The sequence below is a fragment of the Crinia signifera genome, chromosome 1 (genome assembly GCF_055691185.1).
Source record: "Crinia signifera chromosome 1, ASM5569118v1, whole genome shotgun sequence".
In the NCBI taxonomy this organism is placed as follows: Eukaryota; Metazoa; Chordata; class Amphibia; order Anura; family Myobatrachidae; genus Crinia; species Crinia signifera.
This window is the reverse complement of record NC_139217.1, coordinates 314,917,814-314,939,227: the sequence shown is the minus strand read 5'-3', so window position 1 is coordinate 314,939,227 and position 21,414 is coordinate 314,917,814. Positions and strand designations below refer to the sequence as shown.

The following is a 21,414-nucleotide window of genomic DNA, read 5'->3' as shown; positions in this document are numbered from 1 at the left end:
TCCGGGCAGTCCGCTTGGCGGAACCCTAACTTAGGGGTTGGCCGGTGCAAGTCCAGTCGGACATTGCGACAAGGGTGGCATATGTTAACCACCAGGGTGGCACTAGTTGTCAGCCCACTATGACAGAAGCATCCGGCATCTTTCAGAGATGATCCCTGCTTTTTCAGAAATTTTTATCCTGGTAGTCCAGAATTGGGTGGCGGTCTTCCTCGGCCGTCAGACCTGTGATGCCGACGACTTGACCCTCCTTAGAGTGATGTTTCAGATGCTGGTACAACGGTGGGGCCCAACCGAGGTGGCCTTGACAGCCTCTCGCCATACCCTCAAACCACCACTGTGCGGGTCCTGGTCTTGCGACCCGGAGGGGGGGGCTTGCCTGGTAGACGCCCTGTCCGCTCCGTGGCCGTCCACACTGATGGCGCCTTTCCACCACTTTCCTCCTTTTGCGAATGTCTCGCAAGCTGAAGCCGGAGGGCGGCACATTGATTCTGGTTGCTCCACCTTGGCCCAGACGGATCTGGTTTTCGGATCTGCAGTCAGTAGCCCCTCCTATTCGCTTACCCCTGGACACAGGCATGCTCTCATGGTCCGCCTCTCTCTTTCGGCTTTGAGGCACTTGGCTTTGACGGGGTGGCTGTTGAGACCTCCCGGGTAAGACCCAGCGGGTTTCACTCCACCATGCTCAGGGCGAGGAAACCTCCCTAGATGGGGTGTACCATCGCATATGGAGGGCTTACTTTTCCTGCTGCGAACCCTACGCTTCAGATTCCGGGACTTACTACCTGGCTAGGGTTCTGTCCTACTTGCAGAAGGGTCTGGAGGCTGGGTTGCGTTGATCATCTTTAAAGGTTCGGATTTCAGCCTTGCACATCTTGTTCTGTCGACGGGTGGCCCTGTCGACGGATGTCTGTACATTCCTGCAGGATGTCTTGCATATCCAGCCTCCCTTAGTTACCCCAGTTGCCCCCTGGGATCTCTCTAATCCTGACTTCTTCAGGGCCCACCTTTTGTGCCCTTGCGGTCGGTGGACCTGTGTTGACTCGCCTGGAAGATTGTTTCCTTGTTGGCGATAGCTTTGGCCAGGGGAGTCTCTGACCTGTCAGCTCTGTCCTGTAAGTCCTTGGTTCTTGGTTATAACCGGGCGGTTTTTCCTACCGTCCCTTCTCAACTACCTTAAGTGGTGTCCGGCTTTCAGGTCAACCAGGACATTATTGTTCCGGCATTTAGACAGTCTGTTGTTACTACGGCTTGGTCCTCCTTGGACGTTGTCCGGCCGGGGCGTATTTATGTGCTATGTGCACCGTTCTAGGCTGTTGCACTAGTCAGACTCTCTCTCTCTCTTTGTACTATATGGTGTTCGGATGAGAGGGTGGCCCGCCTCTACGCAAACTACTGCCCGCTAGAGTCGCTCTGGCAGGCATATTTGGACACCTCCCTCCCGGTTCCGGCAGGGATTCAGGCACATTCCGTTAGGTCTGTGGAGGTGTCCTGGGCTGTAAGAGGCGGTGCTAAAGTTGAGCAAATTTGCAGGGCGGCGACTTGGTCGTCCGCCATTACTGTCTTGCGTTTTTACGCTTTTGACACGTTTGCCTCCCAGGACTCGGCCTTTGGCCAGAGTGTGTTGGCTGCGGCACAGGCGCGTCCCCACCCATAGGTGGCTGCTTTAGGACGTCCCACTGTAACGCTGTGGCCCCTGATGTCTCCCGAAGGAGAAAATGAGATTTATGTCTTACCTGGTAAATCTCTTTCTTCGAGGACATCAGGGGCCACAGGGATCCCTCCCTGCCGCGCCTGCTTTACTTCCGTTATGGTTAAGTTATGATTATGTTATATTATCCCTCGGTTGAGGGTACTAACATGTTCAGAATGTGTTTCTGTGCGGTGCTTCTCTTCCTTCTATCTTGTCTCCTGCCTTGGCTTGTTAAAAAAAACTGAGCTTCCTGGCCTGGAGGCGGGGTAGAGGAGGGGAGGAGCCCGGCTGCCTGGGAGGCAGTTCAAGTTTAACCTCTAGGGTGCTGGTGCTCTCCCATCTCCTTACTACCCACTGTAACGCTGTGGCCCCTGATGTCCTCGAAGAAAGAGATTTACCAGGTAAGACATAAATCTCATTTTCTCTTGGAAAATAAGGAACAATCTTAAGTATTCCTGCTCTTGGATTAAAAACGTACATTTTTTTTTTTGAGAGGTGTATAAACAGTATATTTTTTTTGTGTATTAAAAAACTATACAATGGATGTGGAATATCCTCCTTTTTTTCTCCCCTCAATTTAGCTACCCACAGTTGTGTGTTACTTGTGCAAAAGAGAAGGCCATCTAAAGAAAGATTGTCCAGAAGACTTCAAAAAGATTGAACTAGAGCCTTTGCCATCCCTCACCTCTAAATTCCGGCAGCTTTTGGATCAAGTTTGTATGCAGTGTTATGGTAAATTATTTTGGTACATCTTTGGAGCTTGTTCTATGGTTGCTCGTCTTTTTTAAAGGGACCTAGTATAGGGTTTCCCAACTCAATTTCTCAAGGACCTTTTTAATGCTCACTTTTAAGGATCACATAGGAGTTTGGAAACGCTGACCTAGTAACTGTGAATGTATTTATATTAAATGTTTATGGAAACAATTAGAAGTACAAGTTCTTATGCTGGCTATGATGTGGTGTAGAATGTAGAGCGTGCATCTGAAAACACTGCAAAAAGCTTAGACCAAAGCAATTGAATTCAGCAATGCTCATCTTTCCATTTCTTTCCATTTTATTGTGCAGAGGATTTTGCTCCTACTACTTTAGAAGATAAGGCCCGTGAACTTATAAGACAGGATCTGGAAGACTTCATCAGGCGTGAATTTCAGGGTAATTATAGATTTTCTACATAACCCTACATGGCATTGTCCTGCCCCAGTCACAGGTACTCTCCTGCTCTCTTCTAGTAGTCACTCTGGTCAGCTGACTTTCACATGCCTACGGTATGGTATTTGGGGGGAAAAAAAAGATCTGGAGACTTCTATAAAAGGATGGTTGGGCTGCAGTAGGGTATGGTTACTTTGAAGGGTGATTATAGTTATGCACTAGTGAGGTTAGGCTGTGTGAGAGAGAGAGAGGTTAAGCAGTGGGAGTGTAGGGTTAAGACCCCCATACAATTATGCGACTTCTCAGCGGGATTGCATACGATACTGTATGCAGTCCTTTTGCATACAGTGTTTCTCCTTCATCTAGCAGGGGACACTGGAATAGACCTTATCCCAGCCAAGGTTGCAGTCTCAACAGGTGGTGGAGCGCTAACACAAAAATTGTATGTATGACCAATTGGGTATCACAAATATTTTATTTACTAATAAAGATTAAAAATATAATATAATATTCTTAAAAGCAATTGCGTATTTCAGAATGCAATAAAAGTATACAGCCTAGGATGGGATATACAGATTACTTAAACATAGATGTATGCAATTGGGGGTATCTCACTTGTTCCTAGGAATACTCTCCCGGGGTGGAATGTGACAATCTCCCACATATATTGAATGGGAACTGGGATGGCGGGTGTCCATAAACCTGCTGGAGTTTCTTGGGACCTGATCCAGATTTTATAGGATCCTGGGTTTCAGTCCTTGGTGCGGTAGCTCCAGATGAAATGGCAGGTGGTGGTGTCCCTTAAAGTGTCCAGTAAATGTCCAACAGTTGGAAGTGTGGAGAAATGGAGAGTTGGTCCAAGTGAGAGTTCCTTTTTGTAATCCCAAAAAGATGGGCTGTACACGCTTGGCTGACGCATTTCGTCGTCCACAGACAACTTTTTCAAAGGACCTTTGTCACATTCCACCCGGGGAGAGTATTCCTAGGAACAAGTGAGATACCCCCAATTGCATACATCTATGTTTAAGTAATCTGTATATCCCATCCTAAGCTGTATACTTTTATTGCATTCTGAAATACGCAATTGCTTTTGGTACTCTTACCCTAGCACGGCGCCCATCGCGGGCATCGCGGCCATCAAATGCACAAGAAAACGGGTGCGACGCCCGCGATTTCCCATAGGGAACAATGTTAAAAGTGTGATTGGACGCGATTTTTACTGTTCAATGCCCGCGATTTTTCCATAGGAAACAATGTTAAATGGGCCACAGAGCCCAAATAGTCCCCCTGAAGTCTGAAATGGCCCCCACATATGTTAACGCCACCCCACGATCAACGTGAACCTGAAGCGTGGCGAGCGCAGCAAGCCCGCGAGGGGCGGCGGTACGCGTCCTCCGACCTTTTCATACCCCCACTATCCACGTCGGCGTGGAGTTGAGAACAGAATAGTGTGGCGAGCCACCGAGCCCGAAGCATGGCGAGCGCACGCGGATACCTTCACAGGTAAACGCGTCCCTTCGCGGGCTTCACAGGTATCCGCGGGGCGCGCTGCGCTCACCACGCTTCGGGCTCGGTGGCTCGCTGCGCTCGCCACACTATTCTATTCTCAACTCCACGCCGACGTGGATAGTGGGGGTATGAAAAGGTCGGAGGACGCGTACCGCCGCCCCTCGCGGGCTCGCTGCGCTCGCCACGCTTCGGGTACACGTTGATCGTGGGGTGGCGTTAACAATTGTGGGGGCCATTTAAGACTTCAGGGGGACTATTAGGGCTCTGTGGCCCATTTAACATTGTTTCCTATGGAAAAATTGCGGGCATTGAGGCATTGAACAGTAAAATCGCGTCCAATCACACTTTTAACATTGATCCTATGGGAAATCGCGGGCATCGCGTCGCACCCGTTTTTTTAGTGCATGCGATGGCCGCGATGCCCGTGATTTTTTACCCCCGATGACCGCGATGGACATCGTGGGCGCCGTGCTAGGTAAAGAGTACCTTGCTTTTTAAGAATATTATATTATATTTTTAATCTTTATTAGTAAATAAAATATTTGTGATACCCAATTGGTCATACATACAATTTTTGTGTTAGCACTCCACCACCTGTTTGTTTTCTTCCATTTTCTGGGGGCTGACCTCCCCACGATGTGAGCAGCTTGCCAAGCGACTCACCTTAAAGCGCCTGTATATACTGTTCCACCTAGGTGGTCCAATATATATACAAGGTTGCAGTCTCAGGCTCCGAACCAATGCTCATGGGACCATGGATCAGAATCTGAGCTAAAACACAGGTGGGGGGGGGGGGGGGATGTTTAGGCTGTGGGACAGAAGGTTTAGGGTTAGCAACTAGAGGGAGGGTTAGGCTGCAGGGGCTGTAAGGCACTATGGGGGATGTCAATGTTCTACTGCTGGAGGTGTCATTAGGGTTAGGCACTTAGAGGGAGAGTTAGGCTGTGATGGGTTATTACGGTTATGCTGTTGGGTCAGGCTGTGGGGGTGGACATTAGGGTTACGCACTAGGGGGAGGGTTAGGCTGCGTACTGGCAAGTTTCCGCTCCTCACTCTGGTCGCTCAGCATTATCCCCTGACCACGAGCTCAGTCCCGCCACTCAGCATGCAGGTGAAAGTCCAGGATCACCATGCGCTGGCATTGTATAATACTGCAGCCCACAGTCACCAATGCAGTTTGGCTTTTTTTTTTTATTAAGGGGGTGGGGAGCGTCTGCACATAAAAATGCCTTTACAGCCAACCCCCTGCAATTGCAGCGCTTCCTTGTAGGTATGTTTTGGGGAGTGGATGCTACATGCTCACTAACTTTGTGCAACGTACTTCATTGTCTCCGGCAGTTCTCCGCTAATATCTTGCATGCACTGTATACTTTCCACAGAAAACATGATCACAAAAAGTGTGCGGGTTTTTCTTTGTTACATTTATTTTTTATTTTACAGGTGCCAGGCTTAGCTTGTTTGGGTCATCAAAGAACGGCTTTGGTTTTAAACAGAGTGATCTAGATATCTGCATGACATTTGATGGCCTTGAAACTGCTGAGGTAATTCTGAAATGGCACTGTAAATATAATTTGTAATATACAAACCCATAACCTCTACCACTTCTTTTATAGGACCTAGATTGCATATGGACTATTGAAGAGTTGGCAAGACATCTTAAAAAGCATCAAGGTATGTTCTATCTTTTACACCTGAATGCCTGCTAATGACTTCAGTATTGTAACAAATAGACGATGCACCAACTTCTATGGAAGTTGTCGGCTGCTGTACCATATAAATAGCAAAAAAGGAGTTGGTTTGGGGAAGCTGCACTAAGTAATCCGGAAGAATATTAATTAGAGATTGGATATATTGGGGACATAACTGACTTTTATTGACAGAATTAATGCAATATTAGCATCACAGCCCAACCTGAACCATTGGTTATTACATTGTATGTGTGATGGTCAGTGGTGCACCCCCGAGTTATAACACATTTAATTAGAAGGAAAAGAAAAGAAAGTCGGGGTGCACTCTTAATCCCCAAAATGAAGTTGCTCAATTAAGATGCTTACATTTAATTTTAGATTTTTATTATTTTTTAAAGCCGTGTATAATAACTTAAATATTGAACCTTTAGTTATGAGGCTATACAGTCCAGTGTGATTTCAAAATAATTTTAAGTGCCCAAGTCCCTGCAAATTTTTGGTTTAATTAATGTGAAACTGGTATAGGTATTAATGGGTTTGTTAATTCTGTACTGGGTTGACCATCATATATCCTTCATACCAATACACCATTGATATTACAGGTGTTTACTCAATCAATTTGAGATAAGGATTTAATCATAGGTCAACAAAATAATAAATCAGAAAAAACAGACCAACAAAGTATGTACATTTTACATATATACAACTGAACAAGTCTACAGATCTCCTCTCATGATTATAATTATAATGTCACTGCAAGGTGGCGCCTATCTGGTTCCCCTATTGGTGATTCTATACTAATTGGCTGGCTTCTCCTGAGTTTGGCTGATTAGCAACAATGTATTTTCTTTGAAAACCGTTTCAAGATGGTAACCATTCAATTAGAATCTTGAGAGATATATTGTGTCCCCTGTATGAGAGGGGAATTTGTAATAAGTTATGAATCGTCATTTAAATGTACACATGTTCGTGCCAGAATCATTCAGATTTGCTGTGTATTCACTCGGCACAATTTCAGCAGAACAGCATTCACCAAAGTATATGCCAAATTTCAGCAGTAATTATCACACTACAACTTGTAATTTCTGAGGGTGCGACGCAATGTTCAATTAGATAGATATGCCCACCGCCAATTCAGCGCAGAAACCAATAATTGCATATCTCTCTGCTACAGCAACTGCTGTCCTGACAAACACCAATAATGAGCACACGGTGTCAGAAACCATTCAATTAGATATGTACAAGACCGAGGTAATAACTACTTGTGCGGCTGCCTGCTATTTAGAATTCAATGTGTCAGCTACTAATATAAATCTCATTTTGTAGTACAACTCAATGAATAAATAACGCCAAACAATAGTTTTACAACAAATAATGCCACAAATGATTAGGCGCAAATGTATATAGCCTTTCACTAATACAAGCTGCAGCATGTGCCGCTGCCATCATTGCAGTGTGAAATTGAGAAAAGGAGAAAGAATAAGGACCGCTCCCCTGCACTTATAACATGACCGGCACTTGGATAGCAATGTGCCGATCTGCAGGAAGGGGGTCCTTAGTTACCAGTCCCATTAAGCGGGTTGCAGGATCCCCTGGTGCTGGTGTAGAATTCAACTCCCGACTCAGAGATCGCTCTGGCAGTCACGGATGAGAGCGCTTGTGCACAGGATAATGTATACATGGAATACCTCATTATACCGCTAGTATAAATCCTATTTATATTTACCGTTTGGTGTTTTTTTTAATAAAGCCTTAAATATTTGATGCAAAATATTACCGAAAGAAGATGAACAGCAGCCCTCCGACGATCTCATTTGCTTTAGTAGACGGCACAAGCTCTGAACTGCTTTTGGCTGTTCATGGGCCAACAACTTCTGCCCATGAATGGGTATTAATTGGGGGGGAGGTTTCTTTAAGGAATGGGCACTCACCAGGTGTGGCAATGTTTAAAATGACATCAAAAATTATTTTATTGGATATAGGCTTTCCACCAAGTATGACAATTAATTACGTATTCGATTGTTGCCGTCTGTACCCACTCCCATGCGCGACTTACAGCGGTATTCAATTTTCTGCCGGTGGGCGCTCTAACATAATTTCCGCTTGCTACTCCCAGCTGAAATTCACAAAAGTCATCCTTTTAAGCGCTCAAACAGGACTCTTCATGTCATGCTAGTTAGTTTGATCTGGTTCAGCAGCTATTCGCAGCTAAACCTGACCATAGTGAGTGCGATAAGTGCAAATAAAATTATCAATTGGAATATTGCCTCACGGTCTCCTGTCACTTTAGAAAGGAGATAAGGCGCGACTAAACAATTGAATACAGCCCTAAGTGTTTATCTGTTTTTGAACTTCTTTTCGGTTACTAAAATACACTCCATTGTTTGAATTACAGTAGATATAAGGCAGATAGGACTAAGGATTTGCCATAGAGTACACCTCATGATAAGTGTTCCTCCCTTAAAAGCCAAATATTGACATCATTGCCAATATTCTTTTGAAAGTTGACAAATCAAAGTGAAAAATGTTATTTTAAATGAGAAGTTATATAAGTTGAAATACACTTGGTTTTATTTATTGAGTAAATAGTTGGCGGCCTGCTATGGTGAGATCACTATTCCACTATACAAAAAAAATGGTACTTATATGTTAGTTGGGTGCCCACTATAGTAAGTACGCTCATACCCCACTATCCATGTCGGCATGGAGTTGATTTTGTATAGTGTGACGAGCCACCGAGCCCGAAGCGTGGCGAGCGGACTCGGAAAACTAAGCAAATAGCTTAGTGGGCGCCCAACTAACATATAAGTGCCCAAAAAATAATTTGGGCTCTAAAATCTTTTGTTGAGGTCCATACTTTTACAATGTTTCAGAATGCTGCCTCTGCTTACACATTTGCTTTTACAGGGTTGAGGAATATCCTTTCCATTACCACAGCTAAAGTGCCAATTGTAAAGTTTTATCATGTAAGAAGTAGCCTTGAAGGAGACATCAGTTTATACAACACACTGGTAATGTATATATGTATATTTATATTTTAATAGTAAGGTTCCCCTGTGACCTTCTCCAGATATCTCGAGCTAGAATGTTTTTACATGGAATGTACCTCACTATATACAGCTTCTAAACTCAAATAGTAGGTTAGACAATTATGGTGACGTAATTGGCCTTTTGTTCACACTGCCATTTTAAGTTGTATGTGATTCCTAAACTTTTCTCATATGGTGACTTCAATCTGACATTATTTCTTAATTTCATGGTGCTGGTGTTTGAGGGTTGTTAGTTATTTTGTAATGGATTATACCAAAATCCACAGGCACCAGGACCAGATTATAGGGCGGGGCGGGTCAGGCTATTGCCTGTGCAGGGTGTGGGATGGGCAAGTACTTGACCTTTTATATATGTTGCGCATCTGAGCCGGTCACATGCTGCCTCCTTTTCAGACACTGCACTGCTTACCCTTCCTGAAATACTCCTTCAGCCCCATATACATGTCCCCTGGTGCCTTTGCTCTGAGCACTGTGGGACCATCTGATGGTTTCATGGTTACAGCTTTTATTTGTTCCATGTCCTGCGATGACAAGTAATCCTGAGGTTGCAGCATAGTATATACACAGGAGACATTGCCTTGATTATAGGGGCATTATATGGAGGGTGCAGTGTACATAGTGTGTGTCCCTGTCCCAAACTAAGCTCCATGGGCCACCCTCTGGTGGCTGGTGATGGCACCACAAATGGAATGAGCAACGTGGCCTTTTTTATTTGTAGTCTTTTTTTCACATAATGACATGCTCTTGGCAGGAGTTTTCAGATGCCTGGTTTTGTGTGGCTATTTTTTTTTTCTCCCCATTTACCAAATCTGTTTGTTTCATTTACTGAATTAAAGGGTAGATCTGTGTGGTGTAACCAGTGTTTCTTGTTGTGCAGGCTCTTCACAACACTCACCTTTTGGCATCCTATGCTGCGATTGACCCTAGAGTCAAACACCTCTGTTACATTATGAAAGTGTTCACCAAGGTACAGGGTGGTTCTGTGGTTTTTTTTTATTATTACTATTATTATTATTTTTTTTGTTGTTTTCTCCTTTCAACATGTCCGTCCTTTGTGGTGGTTTTTTTTTCTTTTCCTCTCCTAATCTTAAGTTTTTGTTTGCCTTTTTTTTCTGAAGATATGTGACATCGGAGATGCTTCACGAGGCAGTCTGTCTTCATATGCATATACACTTATGGTGCTGTACTACCTCCAACAGAGGAACCCCCCTGTTATTCCTGTCCTCCAAGAGGTGAGCCAAAATGTGTACAATACTGTAATCTTGGTCTGCTATTGAATTCCATCCTTAATGTGAGGACTCCTTCTGGTCTTTGTCTTTTATTCTCTTCAGCTTGGCAAATTAGAAGCAGGACTGCTTGCAGTCTTCTGTAGTAGTGGTCAATGGACTCCCGATGTCCTGCTTGTAGATCTTTTAAGTATTCTGAAAGTAACCATATTGAACACGTTTAACCTATCACTTTATTCTAGATTTACACAGATGGCCATAAACCTGAAATACTTGTTGACGGCTGGAATGTGTATTTCTTTGCCAAGCTGGAAGAGTTGGTAAGTGTATGTATGACTACTCTCAAAGAACTTGTATTTTACTTTGCGGTCTGTTTTCTTGCAAAGGTATTCACCATTTTATTAGAGCAATTTTATAGTACAGCATATGTAGACTTCTCTGTGCAGAATAAGGAAGCCTCCTGTGTAACTCTGGACTCTGCCTACAGCTGTTTTACACACAGGAGAGTGATCACAAAACTCTGCCTGTGTGCTGGGCTGCTGAAGACTTAGAGAAGCTGTCATTACCCGCAGCCGCCAGCAGTAAGACGAAAAAGTGTATATATACTGAACCACCTGGGTGGAAAAGTATATTTCAGGCGCTTCTGGGTGAGTTGTTAAAGCTTGGCTGCTCACACCGTGGGGAGGTCAGCCCCCAGAAAACAAGGTATAAACACACGAAGAGGGGGGTGGTGGAGCGCTGGATAATACAATTAAGCAGGTTATGACCGTTAGGGTAATACAATTAGTTTATTTTATCTGATAAAAAAAGATATAATATTAGTTAGAAAGCAATTGCACATATAATAACAACAATATCATTGGTGTACAGCCTGATTGGGTCTCATACAATATGGAAACAGATATAGTACAATTTCTCACTTGTTCCTATGGTAACTCTCACGGGTGGATATTTCACAATCTCCCAGATGGTATTGGGAAATACTGGAATGGCGGGTGTCCATAAACCTGACCGGATAAACAGGACCTGATCCTGATGTAATTGGAATACTTGGTCTCAGTCCTTGGTAGGCAGTCCGGTGAATAGCAGGTGGTGGTGTCCCTGAAGATGTCCAGTTTAAGTTGTACCAGATGGAAAGGCTTGGGGAGTAGAGAGTTGGTCCAAGTGGAGATATTATTGTTTGGAGTCCAATTAGGAGGGTATCTGTTGGAGTCCCAATGTCAGACTGAAACACCTGGACTGGCGCGTTTCGTTGTCCACAGACAACTTTTTCAAAGGTATGGTGATATGAGTTTGGTGAGGGTTTATATACCTCTATACAGGAAGTAAAACATATGACCTTTCATCCTGTTACCTAATTGGTCAGTACAAATAATCATATAAAACATTCATAAAAATAGTCCTATCTTCTAGTGGACTAATAATAATCAATAGGAGGCAGTATTTATTAGTCAAATAATTTCATCAGCAATATGTACATAGTATAAAAAGCGTTCAAAAAGGTGGTATGTATCTCTCTTCCGGTCGTTGGAACGCACGCCGCGTCCAACTTCCGGTTTCTGTGGAACGCACGGGACGAATAAGTCCCAATTACATGGAGAGAGATATGAGTAATTATAATGGAGTCTATTTCAATGCATGTGCCCAGATGAATAGGAAAGGTTAAGTTCCCCATTATGTGTGGTATAATGATCGTGTGTATATCTATCACGTATACAAATGACATACTCGCGGCCGGAAGTCCGGGGCTTTGTTGTATACGTGATCGATATACACACGTTCATTATACCACACATAATGGGGAACTTAACCTTTCCTATTCATCTGGGCACATGCATTGAAATAGACTCCATTATATATACTCATATCTCTCTCCATGTAATTGGGACTTATTCGTCCCGTGCGTTCCACAGAAACCGGAAGTTGGACGCGGCGTGCGTTCCAACGACCGGAAGTGAGATACATAACACCTTTTTGACCGCTTTTTATACTATGTACATATTGCTGATGAAATTTTTTGACAAATAAATACTGCCTCCTATTGATTATTATTAGTCCACTAGAAGATAGGACTATTTTTATGAATGTTTTATATGATTATTTGTACTGACCAATTGGGTAACAGGATGAAAGGTCATATGTTTTACTTTCTGTATAGAGTTATATAAACCCTCACCAAACTCATATCACCATACCTTTGAAAAAGTTGTCTGTGGACAACGAAACGCGTCAGGCCAGGTGTTTCAGTCTGACATTGGGACTCCAACAGATACCCTCCTAATTGGACTCCAAACAATAATATCTCCACTTGGACCAACTCTCCACTCCCCAAGCCTTTCCATCTGGTACAACTTAAACTGGACATCTTCAGGGACACCACCACCTGCTATTCACCGGACTGCCTACCAAGGACTGAGACCAAGTATTCCAATTACATCAGGATCAGGTCCTGTTTATCCGGTCAGGTTTATGGACACCCGCCATTCCAGTATTCCCCAATACCATCTGGGAGATTGTGAAATATCCACCCGTGAGAGTTACCATAGGAACAAGTGAGAAATTGTACTATATCTGTTTCCATATTGTATGAGACCCAATCAGGCTGTACACCAATGATATTGTTGTTATTATATGTGCAATTGCTTTTTAACTAATATTATATCTTTTTTATCAGATAAAATAAACTAATTGTATTACCCTAACGGTCATAACCTGCTTAATTGTATTATCCAGCGCTCCACCACCCCCCTCTTCGTGTGTTTATAGCCAGCAGTAAGACCTCACCATACCTCCCAGCTTGTGGAGCCTTTGGGATTTTTTGCACCGATGCTTCTTCAGAACGGGTCTGGCTTTGGGTGGGAGGTGGCATGCATCTGTTTTCTGCATTTTTGGTGTATGTCAGCGCTTCCAGAGCGGCTGGGCAGCCCTGGCTCACCTGCCTGCACTGTATAGATGATGTGCATCTATTCAGTGATTATTCAGTGATCACCCATTGCTATGCAGCATTTGATCAAATCCTAACCAACCTCAAATCACTCAAGGCCCCCCTGCGGCAACAGGACCATGTTGGAATCAGTTAATGGAGAGGTATGCATTACTCTGTGCATTCGTGGGGTTACCGAGTATCAGGGATAAACGGACTCTGCAGTAATCACCCTTTAAAAAATAAAAATAAAATAATTATTAATTTTATTTATTGCGCATATACATATGAGATGGCAGTTCTATTTTAGAGGGGTAGTGGCTATGGACAGCCACTTCAATATTATCTATTATCCTCTAAAGTAGATTCGGTACTTCTTTACTTTCACGGCGCCAGCATGGCGCCGCGCGTCGGAGTCCCCTTGCGGGGCTCGCTTCGCTCGCCCACGCTGCGGGCTCGGTGGCTCGCTACGCTAATTAAAATCAACTCCATGCCAACATGGATAGTGGAGGTATGAACTATCCATGTTGGCATGGCATTAACTTCGTTTATTTTACTTAGTTTGTGGCGAGCGTAACCCGGAAGTAGCGCAGCGCCATGCTGGCGCCGTGAAAGTAAAGAACTACCGTAGATTCTGATTGGTTGTCCATAGCAACATGCCATCTGACATAGAACTCCCATCTTAGTAAATTTACCTCATTGTGTCAAATCTTATCTATAGTCCTTTGAGATGGCAACCTAAACCAAGGAGAGTGTCCATTATTTTGTAGAGGAAAGGCTTTTATTTTTTCGATCATAAGGATATTTGAAGACTTAATGGTCTATATTGGGTGTAAACACCCTGTCGCTCTTCAGCTGTTGTGAAACTACAAGTCCCAGCATGTAGTGCTACAGTTAAGCAATCCCTAAGAGAAAAACTGTGGCAAGGCATGCTGGGACTTCACAACAGCTGGATAGCCACAGGTCTTTGATCTTTGTCGATCGCTCATTTGTCCAACAAAGTCTGTGACACAGCAGTTAGGAGCTGATTGGCTGGTACTTTATCTGTTTCAACTTTGTCCATGGCTTAGTACATGGACTACTTAGATCATAGGTATAAGTGATCACAACCATTCTCAGATAAATATATTGATTTTAGTGTATACATGTATGTAATTTTATATTTATTTTAAGGGAAAGCATTGGCCAGAGTATGGGAAAAACAAGGAATCTGTAGGTGAACTGTGGTTGGGCCTACTGCGCTTTTATACCGAAGACTTTGATTTTAAAGAACATGTCATCTCTATCAGAAGGAAAAGCATGTTGACAACTTTTAAAAAACAATGGACCTCAAAGTATATTGTTATCGAAGGTACTTTTTTCACCATATTTGTCTATTCAAAGTAACTTAATATGCTAACTGGTCAGGTCTACTAATAAAGTAACACAACAATGTTACGTTGTGTGTATGCTATGTTGTGCATGTCTGATCGCTTCTTAAGGAAGCCCATACACGCTCCGTTGTGTCTGACTCCGTTCTGTACCATGCGATGCGAGCTCCATAGTACGGTACAAAAAGTATGTGCTGCACATACTTTTTGTACTAGCTACACATTGTATCGGATCGCAGTGCATGCACAATGCATGCGATCCGATACGATGTGTACTTTAAACGTACAGAACAGAGCCTAAAACGTGTATGGGCTCCTTTAATTAGAAATGCGTACATAGTAAAAATGTAAAAATGTAAGATTTGGCCATATTGATCCTCAAGATTGTTAATGCAATAGAATCCTGAACCTACATTTTAGTATCATTTAGAACTGGATATATATATATATATATATATATTGATTAGAAGAAAGCAGCACTCTCAAATCTCCTTTGCATAGTTGCTGGGGTGACAAAAACTCAGACCACAATTCCTGTGTGCCATAGATATCCAATGTATAAAGAGCGCACTCACCAGACTTAGTACTCAGTTAAAACTTCAAGGCTTTATTGAATCCATTAAAAGCTTCATGGCATAGTCGACGTTTCGGGTCTACATATGACCCTTTTTCAAGACAGCAAGACGCCCGGTTCCCTGGGAACCGGGCGTCTTGCTGTCTTGAAAAAGGGTCATATGTAGACCCGAAACGTCGACTATGCCATGAAGCTTTTAATGGATTCAATAAAGCCTTGAAGTTTTAACTGAGTACTAAGTCTGGTGAGTGCGCTCTTTATACATTGGATATATATATATATATATATATATATATATATATATATATATATATATATATATATATATATCTATATATATCTCTGTAAAATATTAATGGAAAGTTGTTGTAAATTTTAAATAATTGCTTTATTCTCTTACATTTTCTAAATGTAGATCCTTTTGACTTGAACCACAACCTTGGTGCTGGGTTATCCAGGAAGAGTAAGTGTGCAGAATGCTTGCACAGTGTTCTAGAAATGTTTCTTGTAAATGTATGATTTCATATTTTTTATTTTTTTCCTTCATAGTGACAAATTTTATAATGAAAGCTTTTATTAATGGAAGACGTGTCTTTGGCACCCCAGTAAAAGGATTCCCTAAAGAATATCCGTCGACAATGGTAATATTGTTTCTTTAGTAATAAGAGTGTAAATGTACATTTATTTTTTGCTTGTTGTATTGTTTTTTTTGGGGGGGAGGGGGCTTACTACACATTTCAATGGTTATGGTTTTTCGCTAAGCTAAACATCCCAGGGATGTTGGTGATTAAACAGTTTGGGCACTATCACCATTTTAACTCATGCCTTCTGAGAAGTTTTAGTAGTGTACCAGAGGGAGGACTTGGGATGGAAGATACACCCACCCTGTCACTTGATAACAGGGTCATTCCCTTGTTAACAACCTTTCTACACTAATATCATGGGTCACTGGACATGAGTTTAAAGTAGTGTCACAGTGGCTGGAAACCCTGTTTGCAACGCACCCTGGACCTAGGTTCCTGCTGGGCGTTCCCTCGGCCAGTACTTGGAGATGACATTTAACCCTATGGCTCTCCATATGGATGTCATGTGATCCATGTCCAATGACCCAGGTCACCCGTTAAGTGTCCCATTACCAAAGTCCTTCTGCAGATTTAACTATGCTCTCTACCTTAGGGGGGGGATCTTAGAATGCACACCCGATTTACATGAGGTGCTATCATGCTGGGACTTGTAGTTCTGCAAAGAAAGACATGTGGTGCAGATGCACACTCCATATTTTTAATCAAATTCAATCAATAATAGAGGTTCTTGGTATATTCATTGGCTAATAAATATTTGCCCACCAACCAGCTTTACGGTAACCTCATTTCTGGTGGGTCCCTAATACTAAGAATCTGGGGCACGGAACCCCAAAAAGGCCAGCATAAGCCAGTCACCCCAGGGCAGCACACAAGTGAAAAACTAAGCTATAAATGTGTGTTAATAAGAAAGAAGCAGGAGCTAGAGGTTAAAAAGTGTAGTGCTAGGAAGTATAATATTAGTGAAAATAAATAGTGCTAAATAAATGTTAGGGTGTGCCACCCCGAAAGCAACTCGGTTACACCAACCCAAGGGGAGCCGCGCCCCAAATCCATCTCCAAGACTAGCAATTAGTGTAAATTTTTAGGTCTTACCTTCATTGTGCCCTCAGTTTGCAGTCTGTGGCTACCAGGGACCAAACTGGTGAACTAATGTCCAGATCAGGTGGGCGGGGTGCTACTCTAAGTTGAAGGAGTCCCAACCTTCAGGTGTACAGGTGTACACAATGTTAGCTTAGGGGGGGGGGGGGGGGGGAATCTTAGAATGCACACCCGATTTACCTGAGGTGCTATCATGCTGGGACTTGTAGTTCTGCAAAGAAAGACATGTGGTGCAGATGCACACTCCATATTATTAATCAAATTCAATCAATAATAGAGGTTCTTGGTATATTCATTGGCCAAGAAATATTTGCCCACCAACCAGCTTCACGGTAACGCTCTCTACCTGGCTTGGATTCCAGAGTCACTGCTCTGGATTGTTTTTCGACCCGGGTCAACCTGGCAATAGGGGGTATAAGCAGTGGCTGTTCCAGTGGTGGGGCACAATCCAAAATACAAATAGGGAAGTCACACCAATTGCCAGTAAGTTCTTTTGAAATGGCAGTTGCTGTGCCTCCCCTATTTGATTTTTGAACTGTGCTCCATTCACCCCCCGAAACTCACCCCTTTCTGAAGCCTCTACTGGGTATAAACAGCTGTGCTAAATGAGATACTCCTAGGTAGAAATACCATTACTAGTTTTGATGGACCATGGCAGATTAGTGTAACTTTAAGATATAGAAGTGAAAAGTTCATCATGGAATTAATGGTTTTCACAATACATACTAGGTTATTGACCAGATGTTTGGTGGTTTTGGCTGCTTCAGATCTGTTTTCACATTTTTCATCTTGCTACATGTCCTATCAGTCAAGAGAAAAGTCACCCATTGTTATTCCCACTACCTTGGATTGTCTTAGGATATTCTTTCAGATGTGTCTTCCATTCGTACAGGTTTTACTTTGGACTGGTTAATTATACAGGCATGTCCAAACTATGGCCCTCCAGCTGTTGTGAAACTTCAAGTCCCATAATGCCTTGCCACAGTTTTTTGCTATTAGGGAATGCTAAAAATATAGCAATGCATGCTGGGATGTGTAGCTTAACAGCTGGAGGGCCACAGTTTGGACATGCCTGGGTCAACATTATACAATGCCTACCGATTTTTGGTCAAAAACCTGTTGACCAGTTGACTCCTGAAAGTGTTTTGGATTAAGCATAAATAAGCTTTTAAGTTTAAACTTTTCATCGGTGCCTTGGTTTGGTAGCCCAGGACCAAATTAAATTAATGGAAAAAGTTATAGGCAAAGACAATGCTAGTGGCTATTAATCCTAAAACATGGTGGCAATAAGAAGCACAACTGTACACCATCACTTAACTGAATGTAGGCACAATTTATTTTAAGATATTTTTTTTTTTTTTTTTTTTTTTTTTTTTTTACTTTTTATGTTGTGGCGCCTTGAAAACAAATTTTGATTAATCTAAGATGCCGTGGGTCAAAGTTTGGTGAACTACTGAGGCAGAGGACTGTTACTGACTTTCCTTTAGGTCACAACTAGATCTCACACAAACTGGAAAAAAAAAAACATTTCTATAGTTTACATAAAAATCTCTATGAAATCTAGTAGACCACTATATATAATGGTATTTTCCAAGCTTTCCAATAAAAAAAAAATATTTTTACTTTTAGGAATATTTCTTTGATCCGGATGTTTTGACTGAAGGTGAAGTCGCTCCAAATGACAGATGCTGTCGAATTTGTGGCAAAATTGGACATTTTATGAAAGACTGCCCTATGAGGAGAAAGTAAGGCTTAGTTTTGTTGCTCTATACCAGCTGTGGATTCTAATACAGGAGCACTTATACAGGTGTGTCCTGTCTTACTGATGCATTTGCCATATATTTGTATAAGAAAAACTACGTTGCAAGCATACATTAATCAATGGCATTTCTGCAGTAGAGCCCTTCTGTACAAAATGCACACCTGCGGGTTTTCCTCACACCAGGATCTGTCGTGTAGTTAAAATTGCAGCATAGGGGGATATGTAATGTGCCGCCGCTATTTCCGACGTGGGAAATAGCGGCGGGTCCCTATTCAATGCTGTCATTAACGACAGTGTTGATGCGGGATCACGGCAGAACGGGCCCGACTTCAGAAACTGTCGGGCCCGTTCTGCCGACAACGGCCATGGATTTTCATTATCTGGGCCGCAGATCGACAATCCACGGCCGTTTTCGAGGCCAAGCCCCTTTTGTGCCCATCGGTAGGCGGGACATTGAATCCAGTCTGTCGTTATGCGGTCGATCTGACCGCAAGCGGGCCAGGATCACGGCTGTCGGCAGGGATCGACAGCCGTGATCCCAGATTGCACACCCCCCTATGTGTCTCTAGCACAGAGTGGTTTTTGCTGTGACTTTGATGCAAGAAAGATGGAATGTGTTGAGAATGAAGCCTATTTCACTGTAGAAAACATTAGTTACTGGTGGGACTACATCTGGAATATATGGTACGGTCATCAATCTTTCAGACCTAGCAGTACCTTATTCATCAGGCAATCTTCATCAGTTTGTACATGTTGTTTTGAGATCTCTTGGTCTAATGAAAGCACTTGTCTAGAAGTACAGGTGACAAGGCAACAACATCTAAAGCCAGCTGGAAGATGGGCCAGTAAGACATAAGGCATATTCTCTAAAAAAAAGTGGAGCTCTAGATTGTTATGAAATCTTAGATTTTGTTTCCTTCTGGACTCCACGGTTAGGTTAAACTTGGTCTCTTTTCACCCCCCCCCCCCCCCCACACACACACACACACACATGCCTTCAAACGTTACTAGCATACATCCGTTCTTACATTATTTTACATATTTTCAGAGTGAGGAGGCGGAACAATGAACATGCTATAAACCAAAGATATCCAGAGAACCGACAACAAAGAAAAATGGAGGATAAAGAAGCAAATAGGAGCAGTGAAGGAGATGGCTCTGGTATAGAGGGAAGGCCGCTGTACACCACTCCTAAAAAGCTCCAGCAGGGAGTCAGAGGCCCACATGAAGCCAGAGAGTGGACGCCTAGACTTTCCACTGAAAGGTGGAAGAGGCAAGATGACCGCGAGCTGAGGGAGAAGCGCTGCTTCATTTGTGGAAAGGAAGGTCACATCAAGAAAGATTGCCCTCAATACAAAGGGGCAACAGGTGGGTCCAATTTCTGGTTTTGTGTTACAGTTTATCTTTAGACACGTTGCGTCTGAAAAGGAATTGGTCATATTCATGTGGAATCCTTTCAAAAGCTTTATTACGGTCAGGGCTGCATAAACCTGCTTACCAAAAAGCTATATTATGGATTCCTTGGAAACTATTCTTGTTGTTTAGAACCAAATAACACCCAGCTGTGTGGCCTCTTTGTACTCTTACAACTGGGAGTAAAGAAATTTACCCAATCTGCAACGGGTACAAATATGTATAGATATCTTCCAAGGTAAAAATTGCCCTCACTGGGGTTTGTTTGTTATGCATAAAAAAACTGAGGGTTTCTTTATTCCTCCAGAATCATTTATCTTGATACATACATAGCAGGTCGACATTTCGGCCACACAAGCATCACCTTCATCATGACAGTACCACAACAGACTGAGTGCTAAACTGTCTGTTGTTGTGCTATATAAAGGCCTAATTGTTACCTTAGGCGGATGGACCAGTTGTGAAATCCAACCCTGTCTGGGGGGGGGGGTGTGTGTGTGTGTGTGTGTGTGTGTGTGTATGTGTGTGTGTGTATTATATCTATCTATATATCTCTATATCCCCTATATAATAAAAGCCTACCACTGCTCTTCACCTCTATGGGGCTGACAGAGCTCTGTACATAGCGGCACTTCTCACAACTAATTAAATAATTATTAGAATGTTCTGGTACCCTATGGATTGTATTGCAAGACGCAAGCAAGCCGAGGGACTCCTAGTCCAATTCTAATGTGTATTATTAGGACATTCCAACGTTTCGGGGCACAGTCAAAGTGACAGTGCGTAAAATGGAAACAAAATTGATTCACCATTTTAAAGGAAAGAAAAGTCCGCCACGCAATGATGTCAAGGACCCAGAGGCCGGAGTTGCGTACTCCCATCCAGTCCCACTCAGATGATGTCACTTGTGTCCAGCTGTCCTTTTTATAGAATCTCTATAGGAAAGGGTGTAAACACGGGGCAATTTAAGCCTCATTTCTAAGCAATCTGACTAGATTGCTTAGAGATGTGTGTATGCCCCATAGCAATGGCCATGTGCAGCCTCTCTCATCGCTATCCCGCATGCACAGTCCTGCTAGATTGCAGTGTATTGCCTAGCACAGGGCTGGGTAACACCGGCCCTCCAGATGCTAATGAACTACACATCCCAGGATGCTTTGCATTAGTTTTTCTATGTGGCCATGCTTAAACTGAAGCAAGGCATGCTGGGATGTGTAGTTCATCAACATCTGGAGGGCCGGTGTTGCCCAGCCCTGGCCTAGCACAATGCTCCTCACCTCACATCTTAAGCATCTTGCTCGGTACTGAGGTGGCGTTGTCCGTGTGTACAGGGCTTTATGCAGCACCAAGCTATTTTGTGTCTGTAATGAAATAGTTT

The 21,414-nt window shown here is 43.0% G+C and overlaps 1 protein-coding gene across 1 annotated transcript in view; it reads left to right on the top strand.

Annotated features, from left to right (window-relative positions):
* Positions 1-21,414, top strand: part of TUT7 (terminal uridylyl transferase 7) — a 69,022-nt gene that overhangs the window by 36,563 nt on the left and 11,045 nt on the right. The window contains exons 14-26 of the mRNA XM_083186497.1: positions 2,272-2,422; positions 2,756-2,842; positions 5,789-5,889; positions 5,962-6,019; positions 8,944-9,047; positions 9,964-10,053; positions 10,205-10,318; positions 10,555-10,632; positions 14,409-14,586; positions 15,595-15,642; positions 15,729-15,820; positions 18,491-18,606; positions 19,672-19,991. Coding sequence (XP_083042623.1) covers positions 2,272-2,422; positions 2,756-2,842; positions 5,789-5,889; positions 5,962-6,019; positions 8,944-9,047; positions 9,964-10,053; positions 10,205-10,318; positions 10,555-10,632; positions 14,409-14,586; positions 15,595-15,642; positions 15,729-15,820; positions 18,491-18,606; positions 19,672-19,991 — 1,537 coding nt within the window. The remainder of the gene's footprint in view (positions 1-2,271; positions 2,423-2,755; positions 2,843-5,788; positions 5,890-5,961; positions 6,020-8,943; positions 9,048-9,963; positions 10,054-10,204; positions 10,319-10,554; positions 10,633-14,408; positions 14,587-15,594; positions 15,643-15,728; positions 15,821-18,490; positions 18,607-19,671; positions 19,992-21,414) is intronic.